Source organism: Leptinotarsa decemlineata, unplaced genomic scaffold (assembly GCF_025532065.1).
Source record: "Leptinotarsa decemlineata unplaced genomic scaffold, Ldec_3_MD MMD2_tig00026314_RagTag_RagTag, whole genome shotgun sequence".
Lineage (NCBI taxonomy): Eukaryota > Metazoa > Arthropoda > Insecta > Coleoptera > Chrysomelidae > Leptinotarsa > Leptinotarsa decemlineata.
In genome coordinates this window covers 15251993-15272533 of record NW_027412684.1, presented here as the reverse complement: position 1 = coordinate 15272533, position 20541 = coordinate 15251993, and the positions used below count along the sequence as shown (strand labels likewise).

Genomic DNA, 20541 nt, shown 5'->3' with positions numbered 1-20541 from the left:
TGTTGTGTTATTATTTTTTCAAACATTTGTGAATTCATTTGTCTTTCACGAAATCTAGTGGAAGTGTATCTTTTTGCTTTCTGGATATATTGTAATTTATTTTAATGGAAATATTCAATTAAACATTCCATAATTGTTCCGTGTTCTGAAAACACCTTTTTTATTTTAAATTAACGGTGGTTTTTTACAATGAACTAAATCCTTAGACAATGAATGAAGTATCTACTTTCATATGGTATTGAAGAAAACTAACGTTACTATGGAAAAATTGAAATAACCGAAAAACTTTGATTTCAACTTCTAAAACTCCACCTCGCTATTTTCTACCCTCAGAGAAAATATTTCAAATTCATGTGAATGCGGGCATATAAATATTGAAAATCTTCATATTCCTCCCGTGATAACTAATACTCTTCTGAAAAATGTATAAATTTTTGTGTAGTCATTTTTTATCCAAGATTGAGAAGGCATCTGTATGTAAAAGAAAACTGCATAGAGGTCTATAAAAATACTCCATAAAAATATTTTCTCTACTGTAAAATAGGTGACGCCAAACGAAAATCTAACATAAATCATTACAATTTAGTTCGTCTACTGCCATGTAGATGGAATGATCAACCTCAAAATCTTTAGAAATTGATTAGTATTTTTCTAGATGGCGACTCCAAAAAATAATTTGAATATAATTCAGCAAACTTGTTTATTTTATCAGTTCCACCTGTGGTTCGCGATGAAATAAACAGCCGATTTATGATCTCGTGACATAAATTTATTGCGAAATTAAATGGCTTGTTGTTCATCAAAATTAAAACTATAAATTCAGTCGAAAGTGGATAGGATGAGTATCAAAAATGGTTTGACCAGGGAAGAACTGATAAACATTCAAGACACTATAAGGAAGAATAACTTACATAAAAATGAACTCAACTTCAAAATTGTCGTCATCGGAGATTTTGGTGTAGGTGAGAAACTTTATGAATCGAAATAAATAAATATGTTTATTTAAAACGTGAATGAAAGTGAATTAAAAACTTTTATTAAAATACAATACCATAAACAAATCAAAAACTAATCTCTCAGCGCGCTATGTATACTGGATGGAGCCTATATTCAAATGTATATACCTACTATTAAAATTCCCTCAAGGTTTTTCCTATTCGAGTTGGGTTATTGAGTTGTAATGTAAATTCTGTATAAAAATTGTACGTTTTATAAAATTAGCTTATCTGATAAAAAACCCATTAGAATTCCCTGCATTCAGTAAAACAATAATCAAATAAGAACAGATATTGACAAAAGAATGAGAATTTATTTTTTTGGTTATGTTGGTATAGTAATGAATATAACTAAGAAACTTAGTAAATACATGCGTAAATCACAAAATATTGCATTTTACTCAGCTATAATACCTACTTATAATTTATAAAATTAACAAAAATAATGAATAAGTACTAAAAATGAATAAGTAAAATGGTGAATAAAATGTATAATCTTCTTACTATAGGACAATTATTTCAAAATAATTCCATCATATCAAATGACGGACTTCAAGAAAAAAAATGAGTCTGGACAAATACAGAAATTGAACAGATATATAGGTTCAAATACCAACTTTTCCAACTAAAAATGTATAGACAGTGAAAATATAATTTTAGAAAAAATGTAATGATAGAATTGAACTACCAACTTTAACACGATTTTTTATTTAATGACTTGGTGACAATTTAGGTATTTAAAAATTCAATATATAAACATAATGAGGAATTAACTATCACTGAAGCTCACAGAACTTGTGCGTGACATTCATGCAAAATAAAATACATGTTGATACAATTCAAATTCTAATAAACTATCTTCTTCGATTATCCAAACTCTTACATTGTTCGATAATTACATGAAGGTTAATTTGAGTGTGTCAAGGTCAACTCAAAATATTGAAATCATACATTGGTTAACTTTTTCTATTAAAGCTATCAAATCCTCTTCAAACAGACAAATGAAGAAATAAAAGAATGAAAAAATTTAAATCACAACAAAACTTTTTTTGTCAAAATGAAAAGTGTATTATTTTGATTTGATTTAAGAAATTGTATTGAATGATAAACTCACATTAAAGTGTGTTTTTTGAATATGTTATATTCGGTTCATTTATTTAATTCAATTTCAAGTAATCAAAACTCAGTTAGTGCACGAAACACGCCGAATAACGCGATCATAAAAAAATATTAATTTCGAAAAAGAAGGAACTGCCACTTTTCTCACAAATATCCATTTTGTTACAGGAAAAACGTCCATAATAGGCAGATATACGGAAGGTGAGAATCTCTAGGTCAACAACCTCTTTTTATTAGCATTGTGGAAATGCCTCCAGAAAGTGTATTTCCTAGAAAATCGATAGTTTCACATTCTTTGAATTCTTTAGGACAATCGATATATGGGTCAGTAAAGAAATGAACTCAGTTCGCGGAATCTCAAAGAAAATGAACTCGCCCCAAACATTACCTTGACCGGTAATGAATGTCGGGTGAATCAATTCGACGCTACTAGTGTGAGGATATGTTTTGCAGATCTGCAAGTCAGCAAATTGTTTTCAGTAGGTAATAACTTTGCAGGTCGGTAAAATATACCAGAAGGCTGACCTGCCAGAAATAAAGCTTGAATGATAGATTAATACATTTCCAACAAAAACTATCAACCCTCAACTTCGAAATTAACTCTTCCCTTCAGGGCCCTGTAGATTGGCAAATTCGACCTAAGAGGAATCATTTGCCTAGGAGCAGCATAAAGTCTCACTTCGTCGAATTCTCACTAGGTCGAATTACCGTTACGGCTAAATCTAGCCATGTTAAACTGATTTCAGTTTTGACAAAGTTCGTATTTTGATAACGTCATTGGAAGGGATGGCTTTTGACGTAGTGAGGAAGCCATCCCTTTTAATGACATTATTAAAATATGAACATTCAAAACTGAAATCATTTCAATGTAGTCAAATTTATTTCAATAATTCGACCTAGCGAGAATTCGACTTAGAGAATTCTTAGTTCGAATTCTCACTAGATCGAGTTCTCACTGCGTCGAATTCCTGCCATGTGAAATTGATTTCAGTTTCGACAACTTTCATATTTTGGCGATGTCAGTTTCTACGAAATGAGAATTTGATTATAAAAAACAACAGGAGTTTGAAATTTCAGGGGACACACATCTGATCCTTTATTGAATTATTTTTCTATTGAAAATTTTTTTCAGATGAATTTTCAACCGAGTACAAAATAACAATCGGAGCAGATTTTGCTATCAAAAGGCTGGAATGGGATGAAAATACAAGAATAAACTTGCACGTGTGGGATATAGCAGGTCACGAAAGATTTGGGAGTTTACTGAGCGTTTTTTACAGGCATGCGTAAGTATGTAGGTATGGCTTCATCGGTATCTATACAACTGTTTAATACTACTTTTATACATGAGATGAAATATTTTTGGACTATAATATAGCATTGATTAAGTTAGAGTATCACAAGACGCAGTTCAAATCCACGACATTTTGAACTCGTCCGATTCAAATAATTCAAAGAAGAATTTACATGTACATAATCAATCTTGATAATGAAACCAGTTGGATGAAAATCAATGTTATGCCATCACCTTTCGATTCTACTCGGGTTTTGGTGGAAGTTCAAACAAAAAACATTAATTGTAACTTAACTATAATAATTACTATATATGTCTAACTATCCAAGGGGAGATTCTAAAACAGAAAATGGGTCAGCCCTGAAGGAAAACGAAGTTGCTTAGCATTGATAAAAGTTTATACCAACCCAAAATACAAGGAAACTGGCAAGCTATCAATCTCGAAAATAATATGACCACTGAAGATGGGCAACAAAATTTGAGCTCATAGGACGTTCTTTTTAATGTAGGAGAGTGGCAAGTCTACAGAAAAAATTGTTTCAATAAAATATGTGTAAGGCAGCTGGAAGAAAAAAAATCAAAGGAGGAAAACAGAACATTTGGATGTACCCATAAAAGGTAGGTAACTCAAAAAGTAAATGAAGAAGACATCACAACATTTTTGAAAGGATGAACGGAAGCATCACAATTCATTGTTAAGGGCAAAGAGAAAGCACATTGAAAACTTAGTGGTTGCTGCTGATTTCAATTACTAATTCTAAACTGCCGACATTTTTGCCAAATGGGATATTACAGATTTGATTTTAACTGACAGTACAAAAAACAAACAAAAGAAATGTAATCAATGATGAACAGAGAGAAATACTAAACACTTAATCAACGACCACGAACTCTGCAATAATCAATATGTATGTAATCTTCAGAAATGACAAAAAATATAACTATGTGAAACGAGAACGCGGCGTCATAATGTCATAATGCTGTTTTAAGAACAAATATAAACCAATATTCATTTATTATGAGAGTGATAATTTAGATTTTCAATTAATCCATATGAAACCTAGTACAAATGGAACAGTTTTGATAGTATACAACAGGTCTGGTTCCAGCTTATCATTCGACTTCCTCTGATATCATTGGAACAGATTATATTTTTGAATAAAGGTCATACAAGGCCAAAATAATTCATGGCATGAGCTGCCAGTACGATCTGTAGGTACTTTATAATAGGGGAGCCCAAGCGGGGATTTCGGGATTTACTAAAGCGCGGCAGATTAATATACAAGGGGATAACTTGTACCCGGTTAAGTACCTCCACCAGATATGAGCCCCGTATATAAGGCCGCCTGTGAGGGATAAAGGATCAGATTATTAAAAAAAATTGATCATCAGAAATTCTCGAGCGCGTCAGATTAAGGTAGGGTGAGTTAATTACCTGCTAAAAAGTGTATATTCCAGTAATCTGACAATTTGAGAGTGACGTAAAGAAGGGGGAGGGCAGCAAAGTTGTAAAAAAATAACGTCAATTCGACATTCTCGAGCGTAGCTATATTTTTTTTATTTTGAAGTAAATAATTCAAGGATAACGAAAAATATATAATCTGACGATTTCCGCAAGCCGAAATAACAAAAATTCGTCGATGAAATTTAATGCGTGCAGCTGTGTGATACCTATATTTCCCTCTTCGAGTTTCTATTCCTCTATTCTTTATTCACTTTTTCTCTATCTATTACTTTCCCACTCCGTCCCCACTCTGAATTCTGTTACCATGACGCCATCACAGCTCATCACAGAGACTCGTTCATGATGAAGATGATTAATTAATCAATTATTTGATGGATGTAGCCGTTACTACGTGATAGGAAATCATAATGAAGAAAAGAGAAATTAAACCGCTTTTATTTGTAACTAACGTTACTACAGTTTCGTCCTATAAGGACATTTTAAAACTTATACAATATATACATACATATACATACCTTTACATACATTTTTTTCAGACTTATGACTTATATGATATATAAGTTTGAAAATGTCTTTATAGGACGAAACTGCTGTAACGGTAGTTACAAATAAAAGTGGTAAAAAACATAGCAAGTTTCATTTCTCTTTCCCTCATCAATTAATTGATTATAAAAAATTTAATTTTTTTGAGCATTTAAAAAAATTATTTTCTTATAAATACAAGTATTCTACTTAAAAAACATACACTTATTTGCATGCTATATCCTGAGCTTTTCAATTAATTAAGTTCAATGAATAAAACATAATAAAAAAAATATATTGTTTTTGTCAGATTAAGCGAATCCCTCCAGATAATCGTCAGATTATGAGACAGCACGTCTAAAACACAAAGATGAACCATATATATCTTAATCTGACGCGCTTGAGTAGGTATTTCAAAATGACGATTTTTTTTTGCACATTATAATAATCGCCGCGAGTTTGCGTCAGATCGAAATCGTCAGATTATTGAATGAGAGCGTTTTTTGTTGCACTTAACACCCCCTTAGAAAATCTGACACGCTTGATTACATTTTTTTTCTTTTGACTTTTAACCCTTACGTACAACCACCCACATCATGCAAACGATCAGATTAACATACCAACATTATTAAAAATACGTAGGACATTGATGCTATCAATATCTGACGCGCTCGAGTATGTCCATGCAACAGTATTTTTTTACATATTTAAAAATCTATAGCCGCTTCCCCCACCGATGAAAAGGTATATATTATATAACATTTTTTTCTTCTTATCATCCAAGCTTTGCAACCTCATTTGTCTCTATGACGCTCGAGTAAATCCACATTTTGCATCATGCTATTATGAACAGTATTTTAAATAATTCGGTAACAGAACCATGTAAATGTTGACAGTTATCATCCTCCTAGTCGTACAAACACTGCATTCAACATTTATACAACCTGTGAATGGTCTTGGGGCATTAAGTCAGGTCACCAAAACGAATGTGTTTCAGACCGTTGCATTTCTAATAAAACTAGTTGTAATAAAGAAGAAAGAAATAAATTATGAAAATAAAAAAAATATTTTAAAAAAAAAGTTGCATATAAGAAAAGAATTCAAAGTAGCTATTATAACGTCCTTCAATAAATGATGGATTTCAACAGAGTCAATTATAAAGTCTTGATTAAAAAGCTACATTCGTACTATTTCACCACTACCTCATCATTTTTCCAGTCCTATCTTTGCAACCAACAAACCTTTGTTCGATTCAATATGAATTAATCAAATACTTCTATATCAAGTGTTCCAGAGGGCTCAATATTCGGACCTCTTTTTCAGGTCATGTTCTTAGTCGGCATATCCGACTATATAAAAATACTTAAGACACTTAAGAACACTTAAGAACACCTACCTTTTGCAACATATTTTTCAAATATTTATGTTTTCTGTAAGGATAATGACTTAGCCCTGCATCTCTGTGAATGCAAAGTAATGTACTTACTGTATTAACACGTAACATGTTAGAGAATACTTCGTTTTATACTTAGAGCTTTCAGATAAAAACTGGAAGAAGAAGCCCTCCCGTAGTAACTACTTTGAAATGAACAGCAAATGTTCAACACATTTCCATTATTATAACATATATAAATTTGAAACAAGGTCAATGACAGCTGTGAATATTTTAATTTGAAGCATGCTCATTTTCGTGTTGACTCACTAGAAAAATATTGGTCAATTTTCTAGACATAATTGGTAGTTACAAGTCTTAATGAAGTTACCAACACTGTCGTCGATTTGTTATTGTCGAACTTTACGTTCTTAGTCTCAAGCTTAGGGAGTGTGTTGCATAAACCCAGTAGTATAGATCATTTCAAAAACTAGAACTAAACAGTTCTGACGTATAAGGAAAGTTATTTCATCAGATCTATATAAAAAGCGAATTGGTGTTTTTTTCTTTTGGGTGCTTCATAATATCTGAATATTTTTTAAAGAGTGTTTTTCATAGTCCAAAATGACAGGGTAATGAAGCATTAAACAACAGATTGTTTTTGTCTTATAGGGTGGCAGCTGCAATAGTCTTCGACTTAACAAGACCTGAAACCTTCAAATCTATCGATAAAGTGAGTTAATAAAAAAGTTTAAAAATTCGGTTGAAAGTTCGATTTTGTTTCAGTGGCTCTCAGACCTGAGAAGAAAAATATATCTGCCCGGAGGAAAATCCATACCAGTAGTAATTTTAGCTAATAAAGGCGACATTACAACAAAAACAATACCGGATCACATAAAGGAATATTGCGAAGCCAATGGCATTCTATACTGGTATATTACATCAGCTAAACAAAATATTAATATTGGTAGGTTAATGGTATTATATTGGAACGGGGTCACAATCAACTATTTCAAGAAATAGAATTGTTGTACATTTTTTTAGAACGTTATATCCTTCCAATCGCCAAATAGTGTTCAAAAACAATTCAATATAAAAAATAAGATTCAAAATTATATATAATGAATAGACAATTGACAGTTGGTATATAACCATAAAGCCAGGATTAGAGAAAAAAATTTGGTCATTCTACACAATCGGCTTTGAATAAGAGAGTCAAGTTGATAAAAATAAAAAAACCTGATGTGTTCTTGTCTGCCCATTTTCAGTTGGTTAACATTACAATTAGTTGTAGTGCTAGGAACATAAGCAAAGTATTGGCAGAAACCTATGAGTAGTAACTTAAATTATAGACCGCCCATGCTCTACCCTTCTGATTCTAATTGGCATTCACTTATGTGAATTGAAGGGATTATATTTTTAGAAGTGATTAATTTTTGAGAAAGAGAGTTTTTGGTTTTCTACTACTCCAACTTGATACAAAGAAACGAAGGAAGTAATCAATTTGAAAAGAAGTAACTCTATACATGGATGTGTAGATCATGCAAAGAAGTAACTTTCAGACACAAACTGAAAGAAAGTCCTCTTGAAAAAGCTACTTTCATATAAACATTGAATTACACAAAATAAAAAAATTATTTCGAAACAAATACTTCTATATGAACACTGAATTATACAGAAGATACTTTTCTCTACTCAGTTTGTATTTCATGTTTATAGTACAAACCCACTAAGATTTTCGATCCGCTTTTTAAGCATAAAAGGAAAAAAAAAGGAAATAACGAGTTCAAGCAGGACAAAAATTAAAAAAAAACTCTAAAATAATAAAACTAAGCTGACAGTCACTATTTCTGAAAAATTTTGAAACACAGATTTTAAAGTGTCTTGACATCCTCTCATTGTTTAATGAGTTTTTTTTAATGAATGTTCTTCAAATCTTTCATACTTATATGTATATATTATAATCTGTGACATGAAGATTGATTGATATATCTTTTTTTGTTTCCAGACGAAGCAATGCTCAAATTAACAAAGGCTGCCCTAACAAATTACTATGGAACTCAATGTTCTTTAATCACCGAGGACATAGTGACTTTGAAAGACGAGCCTAAAGATAATACACCCAGGAGCAGTTGCTGCTGATTCTCATGATTCTGAAACCAACACTACCATGAATCTCTCTTGTAAACCAAATAACCTGAAGTTTCTATTATTTATTTTCAACAAAGTATTACTACCTTCTAACAAATGCAAATAAAACAGATTCTCTCAGTAACTTTGTCTTCAACCTGCACCTTTCTCCAGTTTCTGAGCAGCTGCTATCGCACTTTCATTAGCTAGCACTTGGAACTCTTGGAAACGTTGAGATATCCTTTGGTTCACTTTGAGGAACTTCTCTAGACAGTTCAGAGCACATTTCTCCTAGAAACAAACAATAAATAAAATATCAAGTTATAAATGAAATATAGAAAGTCCCACTAATCTCAGGCGTGCTGAAAATTCATTGCTTGAAGCTCAAAAATATCAGTTTTTGTATTTTTCTCGTTAATGGTCGTTGCTACTGTAAAAATAGGTTAGATTAATGTTGTACTTCCCTATATAGAGCATATCAGATAAGAATTTCAGTTGGAGAACAAGTATTTTTGCTTAGTAGGCTACTCTGTGTATTTGCCATTGGTGCCAGTTGTCTTGTTGTTAATTGTTCAGGACGTTATCTCAACTAGATATTAAAAACTAAATGAAAAATGGATTCAATCAAAAACTGGTATCTACATAAGACAATTGACTCTAATGATAAGCACAGTCAATTCAAAGACTTTCAAAACAGCAAATAAAATTAAAAAAATAGACAGTACAAACATCAATAGCATCTACATAAAACAACTGATACTGATGACAAATATACAGAGTAGTCAATATTGGAAAAATACATGTGCTCCAAATGAAATCCTTATGGGATATGGTCTATTGTTCTATTGGTCTACAAAAAGTATTCTTATACCTTTTTTCTACTGTTCAGCAATCCTGAAATATTATTTTAAAATTTTGAGAAGTTATATTTTACGTAATCTGTTTCCTCCCCTTCGAGAAAATACACTTGCACAATTTTTTTTCGTGGTATCCCCAGTATGTATACTCCACCATCTATTGTGTGATTCTGTTTCATTTAGTAAGTCCTATACAATCATTATTTTGGTGCTCTAAAGCAAGAAAGCAAATATTATTTGTAATGATGACTTCTGGATGCGAAACCTTAATATATTTCATCTCATTCAACTGAATCATTAGATTTCTCCAACACTATAAATAGTGTTTTGGTTGGTTTCCTGGTTTTGCCATAATCTTCTTTGGGTACAATCTCCAGAAGTTTCAACTGCAACAGTCATCTTCAGTGGCATGGTCGAAGTACTCTTCTTGACATGAACTGAAACTGAAATGTCAAGAAGAGTACTTATCACTGAACCTGGCGGTATCTCAGGAATGATACTTGATTTACAACTTTATCTTGGCCCTTTTGTATGATAACATTCCCAACATAAAAATGCAAATACTGATATCAACCTTTAATAAATTTCTTCAACACAGATCGACAAGAACTTCAGATATTTTATTTATTGCAGTGTATTTAGGAACTGTACTAATTTTTAGATTTTTTGAAATGATTATAAGCTCACCACTTTTTTTCACTCAACTTGTAGATTAAATAAACCAGAATAAAGATCCAAGAACATACCTCTTTTCCTTTGATGGCTCTAGTCGTGAAGTCTGATATACAGTCAGTAAAGCATAGTTCCGTCAATTTGTTATAGGAGATTAAAAAATCTTTGAACTGAAATGAAAGAACTCAGGAAAACCTCAATTCATATATGAAACATACCGTTTTGATCTGATCTGCGTCTATGTTTTCGATGCCAGTTCCTGGAGGCAATGGCACACTCATTTTCACAATATGATTTATAAATTTTTATCACACTGCCAATGCCAAACTAACCACAACGCTCAAACTGAAATGAGTAATGAGTGAAAATTAATATTTAAAAAGAGGTTAGGTTGTTATGTCACATTTTTTGCTAGGACTCTGAAACTAGAGACAGCTTTCTAACGTCAGCTCTGAGCTTATTGACAATTCTTCTACTAGAGGCTTTGGCAAGTAAGTTAATTCAGTGATTTGTGAAGTAAATCATTTATGGTCAAAATTCATGGAATATCCCGTGTGATCACTTGGACCTATTTTTCATGTATGACACACCAGATAAAGAAATAATGAAGAGATCCAATAAATACGCTTGACAGATTCGGATTCTTGTACCATCTTTAAACATGTGTACAAAGCTAGGTCAGTTTTTGACAAAACAAAACCGAATCGATAAAAACACGATGCTTGTATCCAGTGTACCAAAGTGTTAAATGAGTAAATAATCAACTAACACAATCGCAATATAAGTCATAAATAATAATACAAACGTTACAACATTACAAAACGTTACAAACGTTACAAAAAATGGTGTTTCATTAAACTATTTTCAGGACTAATAGTAAAATAAATATGAGAATAATATTCATTGACTGAGCAATTCCATTTATATTTCAATTTCAACTATGTTCGTGTAACCTGTTCTCGATTCGACGAACTATCGTTGAATGTGGGGCCAAAATCTTGATATCGTCCTTCAACATTACGTCACAGGACCAATGTCTCCTGCAGAAAGGCAGACTGTAACTCTAAATTCGGCATGTTTCACTGAATCATTATTTCTCTTATTTTCTTCAACTTGCTCTTTTAAGTCGTGATTTTTTCATTATTGAAAGAAAATGACAGCGAATAGCAGAGTGATAATTCATCTTACTTTCGAATAACAAATCACAAATATTTGAAAAATTTTATTATTTTCTTGACCGTTATAAAAGTTCTTGATTAATTTTTCAATCATTATTTGCTTGAAATTGACTGATGACAACACGAGAGTTCAGTGTGTTCACAAAATACGGAACATTTGTTCTAATTCAGTGATCTGTGCGTAATGCTATTCTGTGGTTGTACGTCGTGTGTTGTCGTTTTCATCTTCAAAATCAAAATTATCCGTTCCCGCGGTTTATCGGTTTCAAAATTATTCGAAATGAACATCAATTGTAGCATTTAAGAGAAATCGTCACCACGTTCGTCTAAAATGTGTTGTGAGAGTTTCCTTCATTCATTCGCATTCAACCCTTGCACAAATTCTGATGAAAGAATTTCCATTTCTAACCTGAATCTTCGTTTGGTAACATGGCAAATAAACAGAAACTACAAAGGAACGTATCGAAAAAACCTCAAGGAGCGAAAACCCAGAAAAATGTGAATATCATTAAACATTTTCAACCTAACGTAGATTACTATAAGCTTCATCGAAACTGTGACTTTCCAGAAGTTAATGCGGATGTAGATATCATTGAAACTTTGAATAAACTCAAGAAACCCATCCCTCCTCAATCTTCGTTGAGTCGGACTAGAAGAAATGTAATTATAAGTACTCTTAAACCAAAAATACCTAGTGCCAATGAAAGCAAACATAGTAAAGGAGACAGTGGAGGGTATAAATCAAATGCTGTTAATAAACTGAAGTCCAACACGAGTCATACTCTCATTAGTAGTTCATCGACAACTCGGGAGTTTTCTTCTCTAAAACGGGGTCAGACAAGTTTCACTGTTTTGTTGAAACCAAAAAATAAGCCAAGTAATGTAGCTAAAGCCCTAAAATCTTCAGTAACAACCAGCTCAACAAGCAGCAAAGAAAATGAGTTCACCAAAGCACCAAAACTCAAATCAGTCAAGTCTGAATTGTTTTCAACCATCAATAAAAAAGTCAAAGGTGCTCCCAAATCTAGATTCAATTCTACCAGTGGTGGTGATATGAGCAAAACCGTTGATGACCTGAGGAAGGAAATTAGGGCTAATCAACTCCAGAAAACAGAGTCTCAAATTAGTAGAAATTCTGTCAATTCTCGCCGTGGAAGAGTTGAGAGTCTCAGAGATGAAATAAAAAATCTTATCAAAACTACTAAGGATGATAAACGTAAACATCTCACTGAGCTCACCACTGAAATTGCTGAATTCCGTTCAAACAGAAATGTTCTTGTTTATAATTTTGATTTAAAAGTTGATGACCAAAATGAATCTTTGACAAAAGTTCCTGAAGTTAACTCTCTCAATGAAAATGCAACTGTGGAAGTGACTGAGGACGTTTCTAAGAAGGAAACAACTATGAAGAGCAGTAAAAAGTTTATTGGAGTGCCCACCGATGCTTTTGAAGTGGGAGAACCTGTAGATCCAGAACTGAGTGAGTTTTGAATAAGCATATACCTAACATTGCATGAAACTTATAAGGATAATTTGAAAGAAATATTTTCAAGTACTATTCCTATATGTATTATATAAACCCAAAATATATTGGAAGCCTACAATTTTATATTTATCAATACTTTCTATTAATACATGTATAGCAGAATGAAGCTGCAAGCTTATTTTTCACATGGTGTGCCAAACAGTTTGTGCCATAAGTGAAACTTTTTTATTGATTTTCTGATTGATTTGGCTGTTACTTGATGAAGATCCATAGTCATTTCAAAAACTACACCTCACGATTTGATCTTCAAAAGTTTGTGGAGATCAAATCGTGAGGTATAGTTTTTGAAATAATTTTTTTATTGATTTCTCGAAACTGTGTTTCATTGTTTATAACATACAGCATGAAGTAAAGAATATAAAGTAAAAAAACTTGATACAAGTCACTTTTTCCCTCACTTTTTTTATTTCTCAGTTATTGAAAAATCACTGAATATCATTTTTGGAGTCATTAATAGATTTGCAAGTTCTTCTTTTTCATGTTTGTCTGTGTTGTATGAGTGGTATAGGTGGACTGTATATATTGAGCATTGAAATGAATAGATTTATTTACACTGAAATACTATTGATACATATATTGATATTGAATGAGTTGAATGCCGTTGACCGATGGTCCTTATAGTTCGACACTCAATGCTAGACACTGTTGTGATGGTAACTGATAGACTATGCATTGCGCAACTAAAAAATTCCCACGCACAACTTCGGTTTTAGTGGGTTTCTCCATGTTTGTATTGCTTTGTTTACATGTTACTATCTTGTGCTGTTGTATATTTATAAATAAACATTATTATTATTATTAGAGAACAATAATTATATTTTGTAAATGCCAAAATACAAGACTTTATTGTGACATTTTTACCAAACAGTATACCTACAAAAATGCAAAACATTTTTTGCCATAAAAAATCTTCTTCAGGCATATTTCAACAATATGTATTATTCTAAAACTGTTTTGTAATAATTTCACAGATGTTGTTAAATACATTTATCAAATATTTTCATTAAAAAGTACCTTATTACTATTTATCATTTTTTAGGTTCTACTGAGGAACAAGATGTCAGGTGAGTTTTTGAATTAATTTTTTGAATACGTCCATTTTTAGAGATAAATATACTCAACGTATATTTCGAATTATGAAATTGACTGTATGACCATTTGGTGACAATAAATCAATGGGATACAAAACATGAATAGGAAACGATAACTACTTCAATAATGGTCTCAAAAAGTGAGCCTAGTTTAGAATTTCTTTCTGAAAATATAAAATATACACAAAGTTAAATTGATTTCTCAAAAGATCCTTCACATGTGATGTCTTTTTTTATTCTATACAAAAAAACTATAAATTAGTCTATGTAGTATTTGTCTTGACACATTTGAAAGATCTTGTTTAGTGAACAGAATTCAGTTCAAACTTATATGAAATGCATTTGTTACTTCCAATATCATTCCTGTCGTCCTTTTACTCAAACCTTTGTATATAGGATAAACAAAGCTCGAACATTTTGTTTCCAATTCAAAAGAGTAATATTTTCTTGTTTTCTAACTCTCGTTTTAATTTCAAAGATTACTCTATTTTGATTTGTCTATCATTCACTAGATGGCAGTTTAAAGCACAATCATTGTGTAAGGCACAATATTTGGAAATATTAAATATTACACAGTACTATTAGTTGGATAACTTTGAAATGTTACTTATCAAAGTTGAAAGAATAAGTATAGATAACTTCAAATGTAAAGTTGCCTGTCATATAAGTACAGAAGTGCAATATGTTCATTACATACTAGCGACCCAACCCGGCTCCGCACGGGTGCAATGCTAATACTGAATATACATATAAACGCGTACAATGGCTGCTAATCATATTATTTTAAACGGGTCTTTCTAATCTTTAATAGAATGAAGTATTTTTCCCAACTTGAAAATTAGTTTTTCGAGCAAAATCAACAAATAATAAAATATATTATATAATCTTTATTGAATATTTCTGGTGATGATAGTATTGTAAAATTTTTTTCATTGTGTTTTCACCATTTTTTTCCCATTTGGTTGTACAGTCAAATGCCAATAGCCTTATTTGAGGGAAAGTAAGAAAAGGGTCATGTTTGATATTGCAAATTTCCAATTGTAAAGAATAAGATTCTAAACATAATAATAACCATGCAACTCTTCAAAATTGGAAGAGGATTTAAAATTGTCTTACTCTTTGAAATGTTAGTTGTAACAGTGTGGGTGTAAGGAAACAATAATTCAATGGAGGTAAGTAAAGTGTTTTTATTTATCGATTATTTTTATTTTAATATTCACTAGAGATTTGCTCCAGTTTGATTTCAAGATGTGTTTTCAGGTAATGATTGGTATTCATTGTTCACTTCATTATAATTGATTGTTTATATCTATGACAAGAGATTCCTTTTGATAACCTTTAAATTTGTCCCTGACATAATAAGAAAGTGTAATGATTACCCCCTCTCTTCTTCATTGACATTATATCAACAATTCACACCACTCAGCTTTTATTACAGCCCTATCAATTACTATTGTATATTAATGATATTCCTGTTGGGAACTTGTGGTTATTTTATTAATTAATTACTTCTATATTTACATATATTTTTTTCATCATTGCATACAGTGCAAAACTTTAGGTGTTTTAGAAATCAAATAAATGCATCACGAAATAAACAGAAGACACTCAAAAGATTTATCATTATGAAATTCCATATTCAAAGTAAACAAACAGTAAATCGTGTCAAATCATCTAAAGGAAAAATCCATTCAGGTCAGTCTCAACTCCCTACACTGTAGGTAATGGACTGTCACCTATCAGAAAACAACTACTCTCCTGTCTAATGCCATGACGTTGCAAACCAACGTCGAACAGTGCGTTCATTAATACTATCATTGCCAATAGCAGGGGAGCCCACGATGCAAAATGGGGATTTACTCGAGCGTCATTGAGACATATTAGGTTACAAAGCTTAGATGATAAGAAGAAAAAAAAATTATATAATATATACCTTTTCATCGGTGGGGGAAGCGGCTATAGATTTTTAAATATGTGAAAAAAATACTGTTGCGCGTCAGATATTAATAGCATCAATGTCCTACGTATTTTTAATAATGTTGGTATGTTAATCTGATCGTTTGTATGATGTGGGTGGTTGTACGTAAGGGTTGAAAGTGAAAAAAAAAAAAATTTAATGGAGCGCGTCAGATTTTCTAACGGGGTGTTAAGTGCAACAAAAAAAGCTCTCGGTCAATAATCTGACGATTTCTGACGCAAAATAGCGGCCATTATTATAATGTGCAAAAAAAATCGCCATTTTGAAATACTTAAGCGCGGCAGATTAAGATATATATGGTTCATCTTTATGTTTTAGACGTGCTGTCTCATAATCTGACGATTATCTAGAGGGATTCGCCTAATCTGACAAAAACAAAAATTTTTTAATTTTTTTTTTAATTCATTGAACTTAATTAATTGAAAAGCTCAGAAAATAGCATGCAAATAAATGAGTGTATGTTTTTTAAGTAGAATACTTGTATTTATAAGAAAATAATTTTAAAAAAATGCTCAAAAAAATTAATTTTTTTATAATCAATTGGTTAATAAATGAAGAAAAGAGAAATGACACTTTCTATGTTTTTTACCACTTTTATTTGTAACTAACATTACTGCAGTTTCTTCCTATAAGGACATTTTCGAACTTATATATTGTATAAGTTTGAAAATGTCCTTATAGGTAGAAACTACAGTAACGTTAGTAACAAATAAAAGTGGTAAAAAACAGAAAGTTTAATTTATCTTTTTTTCATTATGATTTCCTACCACGTAGTAACGGCTACATCAATCAATTGATTGAATAATTAATCATTATCTTCATCACGAACGAGTCTGTGATCAGCTGTGATGGCGTCATGGCAACAGAATTCAGAGTGGGGACAGAGTGAGAGAGTAATAGATAGAGAAAAAGTGAATAGAGAATAGAGGAATAGAAACTCGGAGAGGGAAATATAGGTATCACACAGCTGCACGCATTAAACTTTATCGACGAATTTTTGTTATTTCGGCTTGCGGAAATCGTCAGATTATATATTTTTCGTTATCCTTGAATTATTTCCTTCATAATAAAAAAAAATTAGCTACACTCGAGAATGTCGAAATGATGTTATTTTTTTACAACTTTGCTGCCCTCTCCTTTCTTTACGTCACTCTCAAATTGTCAGATTACTAGAATATACACTTTTTAGCAGGTAATTAACTCACCCTACCTTAATCTGACGCGCTCGATAATTTCTGATGATCATTTTTTTTTACTAATCTGATCCTTTATCCCTCACAGGCGACCTTATATATGGGGCTCATATTTGGTGGAGGTACTTAAATTGGTACAAGGTATCCCCCTGTGTATTAATCTGCCGCGCTTTAGTAAATCCCGAAATCCCCGCTTGGGCTCCCCTATTACAAATACATGGTGGATTTTTCGGGCTGTTTTGATTGTGATGTATTATTTGTTTTTTGTCAGTATGTTATGGTTGCTAGAGAACGGTAGAGAGAGTAATGATAATAAGTTGTTAAATTCTGACTTCAGTCTCAGATTTTTTTCTGACTTTCAACTCGGAATTTTACCAAATTACTACTTCACATTCGGAATTTTTCTGAATCCCAACTATTTGTACTCGAAACATTATTATCTACATTATTATTATCAATTTTAAATACGTACAAGTCCGACCTACGTCGCCACTGCTTCTCAATGCGAAAGTAAAAGGTGTCGACGCAACCGATAACAATGACGGGTAAGAAGCCACGCGCACAAATATGGATCATAACAAAGACGTTTTTGTAACGGGGAACAGCTGCTGGGAGGGAATAAGAAACCCCGTAGAACATCTGCAGAAAGGGGGCCTCAAGAAAACGGAACTAACGTCAAGGATTAGCGATAAGAAGGGAACTTTGTTTGCCGTTCGCGTGACGTAATCGACGTGTATGTCTTTCTGTGGATTTTTTCCCATTTCTTTTCTTTATGTCGAGTTCTTTTGTACTGTTATGGTTACGCTACAAAACACGCGGACCCCTTATTATCCTTGGACAGGATGTGCCCGCTTGGGGCATGCAGGAGGCTTCACAAAAAACAATGATGACTTGCTGTTATTCAAATGCTATGGGGAATGGAGATCTTAGTAGGCCAGTAGAACCAGTTTTCGAATAAAGATATTTGACACGCGTCATAATTCACATTTTCTTTAAAGCAATTGCTGTTTGTAAATGCTTGAAAAGTGTGTGGCATTTTTCTTACTAATAGGGATTCAAGTGGCCTCTCTGTTTCCTAGGTTCAAAAAAGGAGAACGTAGTAAATCATAAAATTTTCAGTCAAAATCGTAGAAAATAGTGAAACATTGAGATGGTTTTATTTAACAATAAGAAAGTATGTTGACAGATTTGAAATTTACGAGAATAAATTAATGAGCTATTAAAAATACCACTACTGAAATATTCGGATGGATTAGTTAGAAATGAAATAATGTAATAGAATGAGAGTAAATGAACAATGATTATGAAATACATTTTTACGACTCAAATAAATGGAAATGGGCTGAACAATTATACACAAACCATGACAAAAATTAAAGGAAAATGATAAAAACATGTTGTTATTCGATTGTGAGTGTAAGTAGCTTGGTTTATATACAAATAATAAAAATGAAAAATAATGATGAATGATAAAAAATGCAATAATGAGAAAAAGAATCACAACAAACTACTTCTCAATATTTCAATTGAAGATACTGATAATCGAACATTTTTGATTATTTGTATTCGACGTCCTAACATCAAATCAATAAATATTACCAGGGCCGTCGCCATGGGGGGATGGGGGGAGCCTCCCCCCTGCTTTTTTTACTTGTTTCAAAGTCGTATTTTCGGGATTAAAGTCGTAATTTCGATATTGAAGACAACATTTCGAGTTTCAAAGTCGTGAAATCGATATTAAAGTCAAAATTTCGAGTCTCAAAGTCGTAATTTCGAGATAAAAGACGAAATTTCGAGTTTCAAAGTTGTGAATTCGAGATTACAGTCGTAATTTCGAGATTAAAGACGAAATTTCGAGTTTCAAAGGCGTGATTTCGGAATTAAACTCGAAACTTGCATGTTTCAAAGTCGTAGTTTCGGGATTAAAGTCGAAATTTCGAGTTCAAAGTCGTGATTTCGGAATTAAACTCGAAACTTGCATGTTTTAAAGTCGTAATTTCGGGATTAAAGTCGAAATTTCGAGTTCTAAGTCGTACATCGGAGTTCAAAGTCGTAATTTCGAAATTGAAGTCGAAATTTGCATGTTTCAAAGTCGTATTTTCGGGATTAAAGTCGCAATTTCGAGGTTGAAGACAAAATTTCGAGTTTCAAAGTCGTGAATTCGAGATTAAAGTCGTAATTTCGGGATTAAAGTCGAAATTTCGAGTTCTAAGTCGTAATTCGGAGTTCAAAGTCGTAATTTCGAAATTGAAGTCGAAATTTGCATGTTTCAAAGTCGTATTTTCGGGATTAAAGTCGTAATTTCGAGATTGAAGTAAAAATTTCGAGTTTCAAAGTCGTGAAATCGATATTAAAGTCAAAATTTCGAGTCTCAAAGTCGTAATTTCGAGATAAAAGACGGAATTTCGAGTTTTAAAGTCGTGAATTCGAGATTAAAGTCGTAATTTCGATATTAAATCGAAAGTCGAAATTTGCATGTTTCAAGGTAGTAATTTCCGGATTAAAGTACGGATTTCGAGATTGAAGACGAAATTTCGAGTTTCAAAGTTGTGAATTCGAGATTACAGTCGTAATTTCGAGATTGAATTTGAAATTTTGAGTTCAAAGTCGTGATTTCGGAATTAAACTCGAAACTTGCATGTTTCAAAGTGGTAATTTCGGGATTAAAGTCGTAATTTCGAGATTGAAGACGAAATTTCGAGTTTTAAAGTCGTGAATTCGAGATTAAAGTCGTAAATTCGAGATTAAAGTCGTGAATTCGTGATTAAAGTCGGAATTTCGAGATTAAAGACGAAATTTCGATTTCACAGTCGTAATTTCGAGATTACAGTTGAAATTTTGAGTTTCAAAGTCATAATTTTCAAGAAACGAATAATAAAAATATGTGACCCTTCCGTATATAACAAAGATAAATTACTCACCTAAATATACAATCCTTTATATATGACATGGCCAAGTTAAGGTGGAAAACACCTTACCACTTGCCTCTCATGTGAACCTACGACTTATTAGGTACGTGTGGCAGATACCCGACGGAATAACAACAACAAATCCAGCTACTGCCGCGCAAAAAGCTGAAGTAAAACCATCAGGCACCTGTGCAACGTCTTCCATTTGGAAAACTCGTCG

General features: G+C 32.2%; 3 protein-coding genes across 4 annotated transcripts in view; 2 read left to right on the top strand and 1 right to left on the bottom strand.

Moving 5' to 3' along the window:
- Window positions 1-706: 706 nt before the first annotated feature.
- Window positions 707-9042, top strand: LOC111510209 (ras-related protein Rab-38). Of its 2 annotated transcripts, XM_074181592.1 has the most exons (6): window positions 708-962; window positions 2283-2315; window positions 3247-3400; window positions 7440-7500; window positions 7554-7734; window positions 8776-9042. In XM_074181592.1, the coding sequence occupies exons 1-6, from the start codon at window positions 839-841 to the stop codon at window positions 8907-8909; spliced, it is 687 nt and encodes a 228-aa protein (XP_074037693.1). In that variant the 5' UTR covers window positions 708-838; the 3' UTR covers window positions 8910-9042. The 2 variants fall into 2 exon arrangements, with proteins under 2 accessions (XP_023021877.2, XP_074037693.1); XM_023166109.2 differs by lacking the exon at window positions 2283-2315 and having other exon boundaries at window positions 707-962.
- Tim9a (translocase of inner membrane 9) lies at window positions 8968-10826 on the bottom strand. Its single transcript, XM_023166110.2, has 3 exons — window positions 10645-10826; window positions 10501-10596; window positions 8968-9188 (listed from the first exon to the last, which is right to left on the bottom strand). Exons 1-3 carry the CDS (start codon window positions 10705-10707, stop codon window positions 9051-9053), a joined length of 297 nt encoding a protein of 98 aa, XP_023021878.1. The 5' UTR covers window positions 10708-10826; the 3' UTR covers window positions 8968-9050.
- A 963-nt stretch (window positions 10827-11789) lies between these two features.
- The window catches only part of LOC111512496 (uncharacterized), a 208887-nt gene continuing 200135 nt past the window's right edge, over window positions 11790-20541 (top strand). Inside the window, exons 1-2 of the mRNA XM_074181447.1 lie at window positions 11790-13084; window positions 14190-14214. Of these exons, the coding sequence (XP_074037548.1) occupies window positions 12034-13084; window positions 14190-14214 (1076 nt within the window). The 5' untranslated portion in view covers window positions 11790-12033. The remainder of the gene's footprint in view (window positions 13085-14189; window positions 14215-20541) is intronic.

What these genes read in the sequence shown, in the direction of transcription:
- Tim9a (XM_023166110.2), bottom strand. Translation starts at nt 10,707, where the DNA reads ATGAGTGTGCCATTGCCTCCAGGAACTGGCATCGAAAACATAGACGCA. An exon ending in ACGCAGATCAGATCAAAACG is followed by an intron (nt 10,597 to 10,644) that starts GTATGTTTCATA and finishes CTTTCATTTCAG; the next exon opens with TTCAAAGATTTTTTAATCTC. An exon ending in GAGCCATCAAAGGAAAAGAG is followed by an intron (nt 9,189 to 10,500) that starts GTATGTTCTTGG and finishes GTTTGTTTCTAG; the next exon opens with GAGAAATGTGCTCTGAACTG.
- LOC111510209 (XM_074181592.1), top strand. Translation starts at nt 839, where the DNA reads ATGAGTATCAAAAATGGTTTGACCAGGGAAGAACTGATAAACATTCAA. An exon ending in CATCGGAGATTTTGGTGTAG is followed by an intron (nt 963 to 2,282) that starts GTGAGAAACTTT and finishes ATTTTGTTACAG; the next exon opens with GAAAAACGTCCATAATAGGC. An exon ending in TAAACAAAATATTAATATTG is followed by an intron (nt 7,735 to 8,775) that starts GTAGGTTAATGG and finishes TTTTGTTTCCAG; the next exon opens with ACGAAGCAATGCTCAAATTA.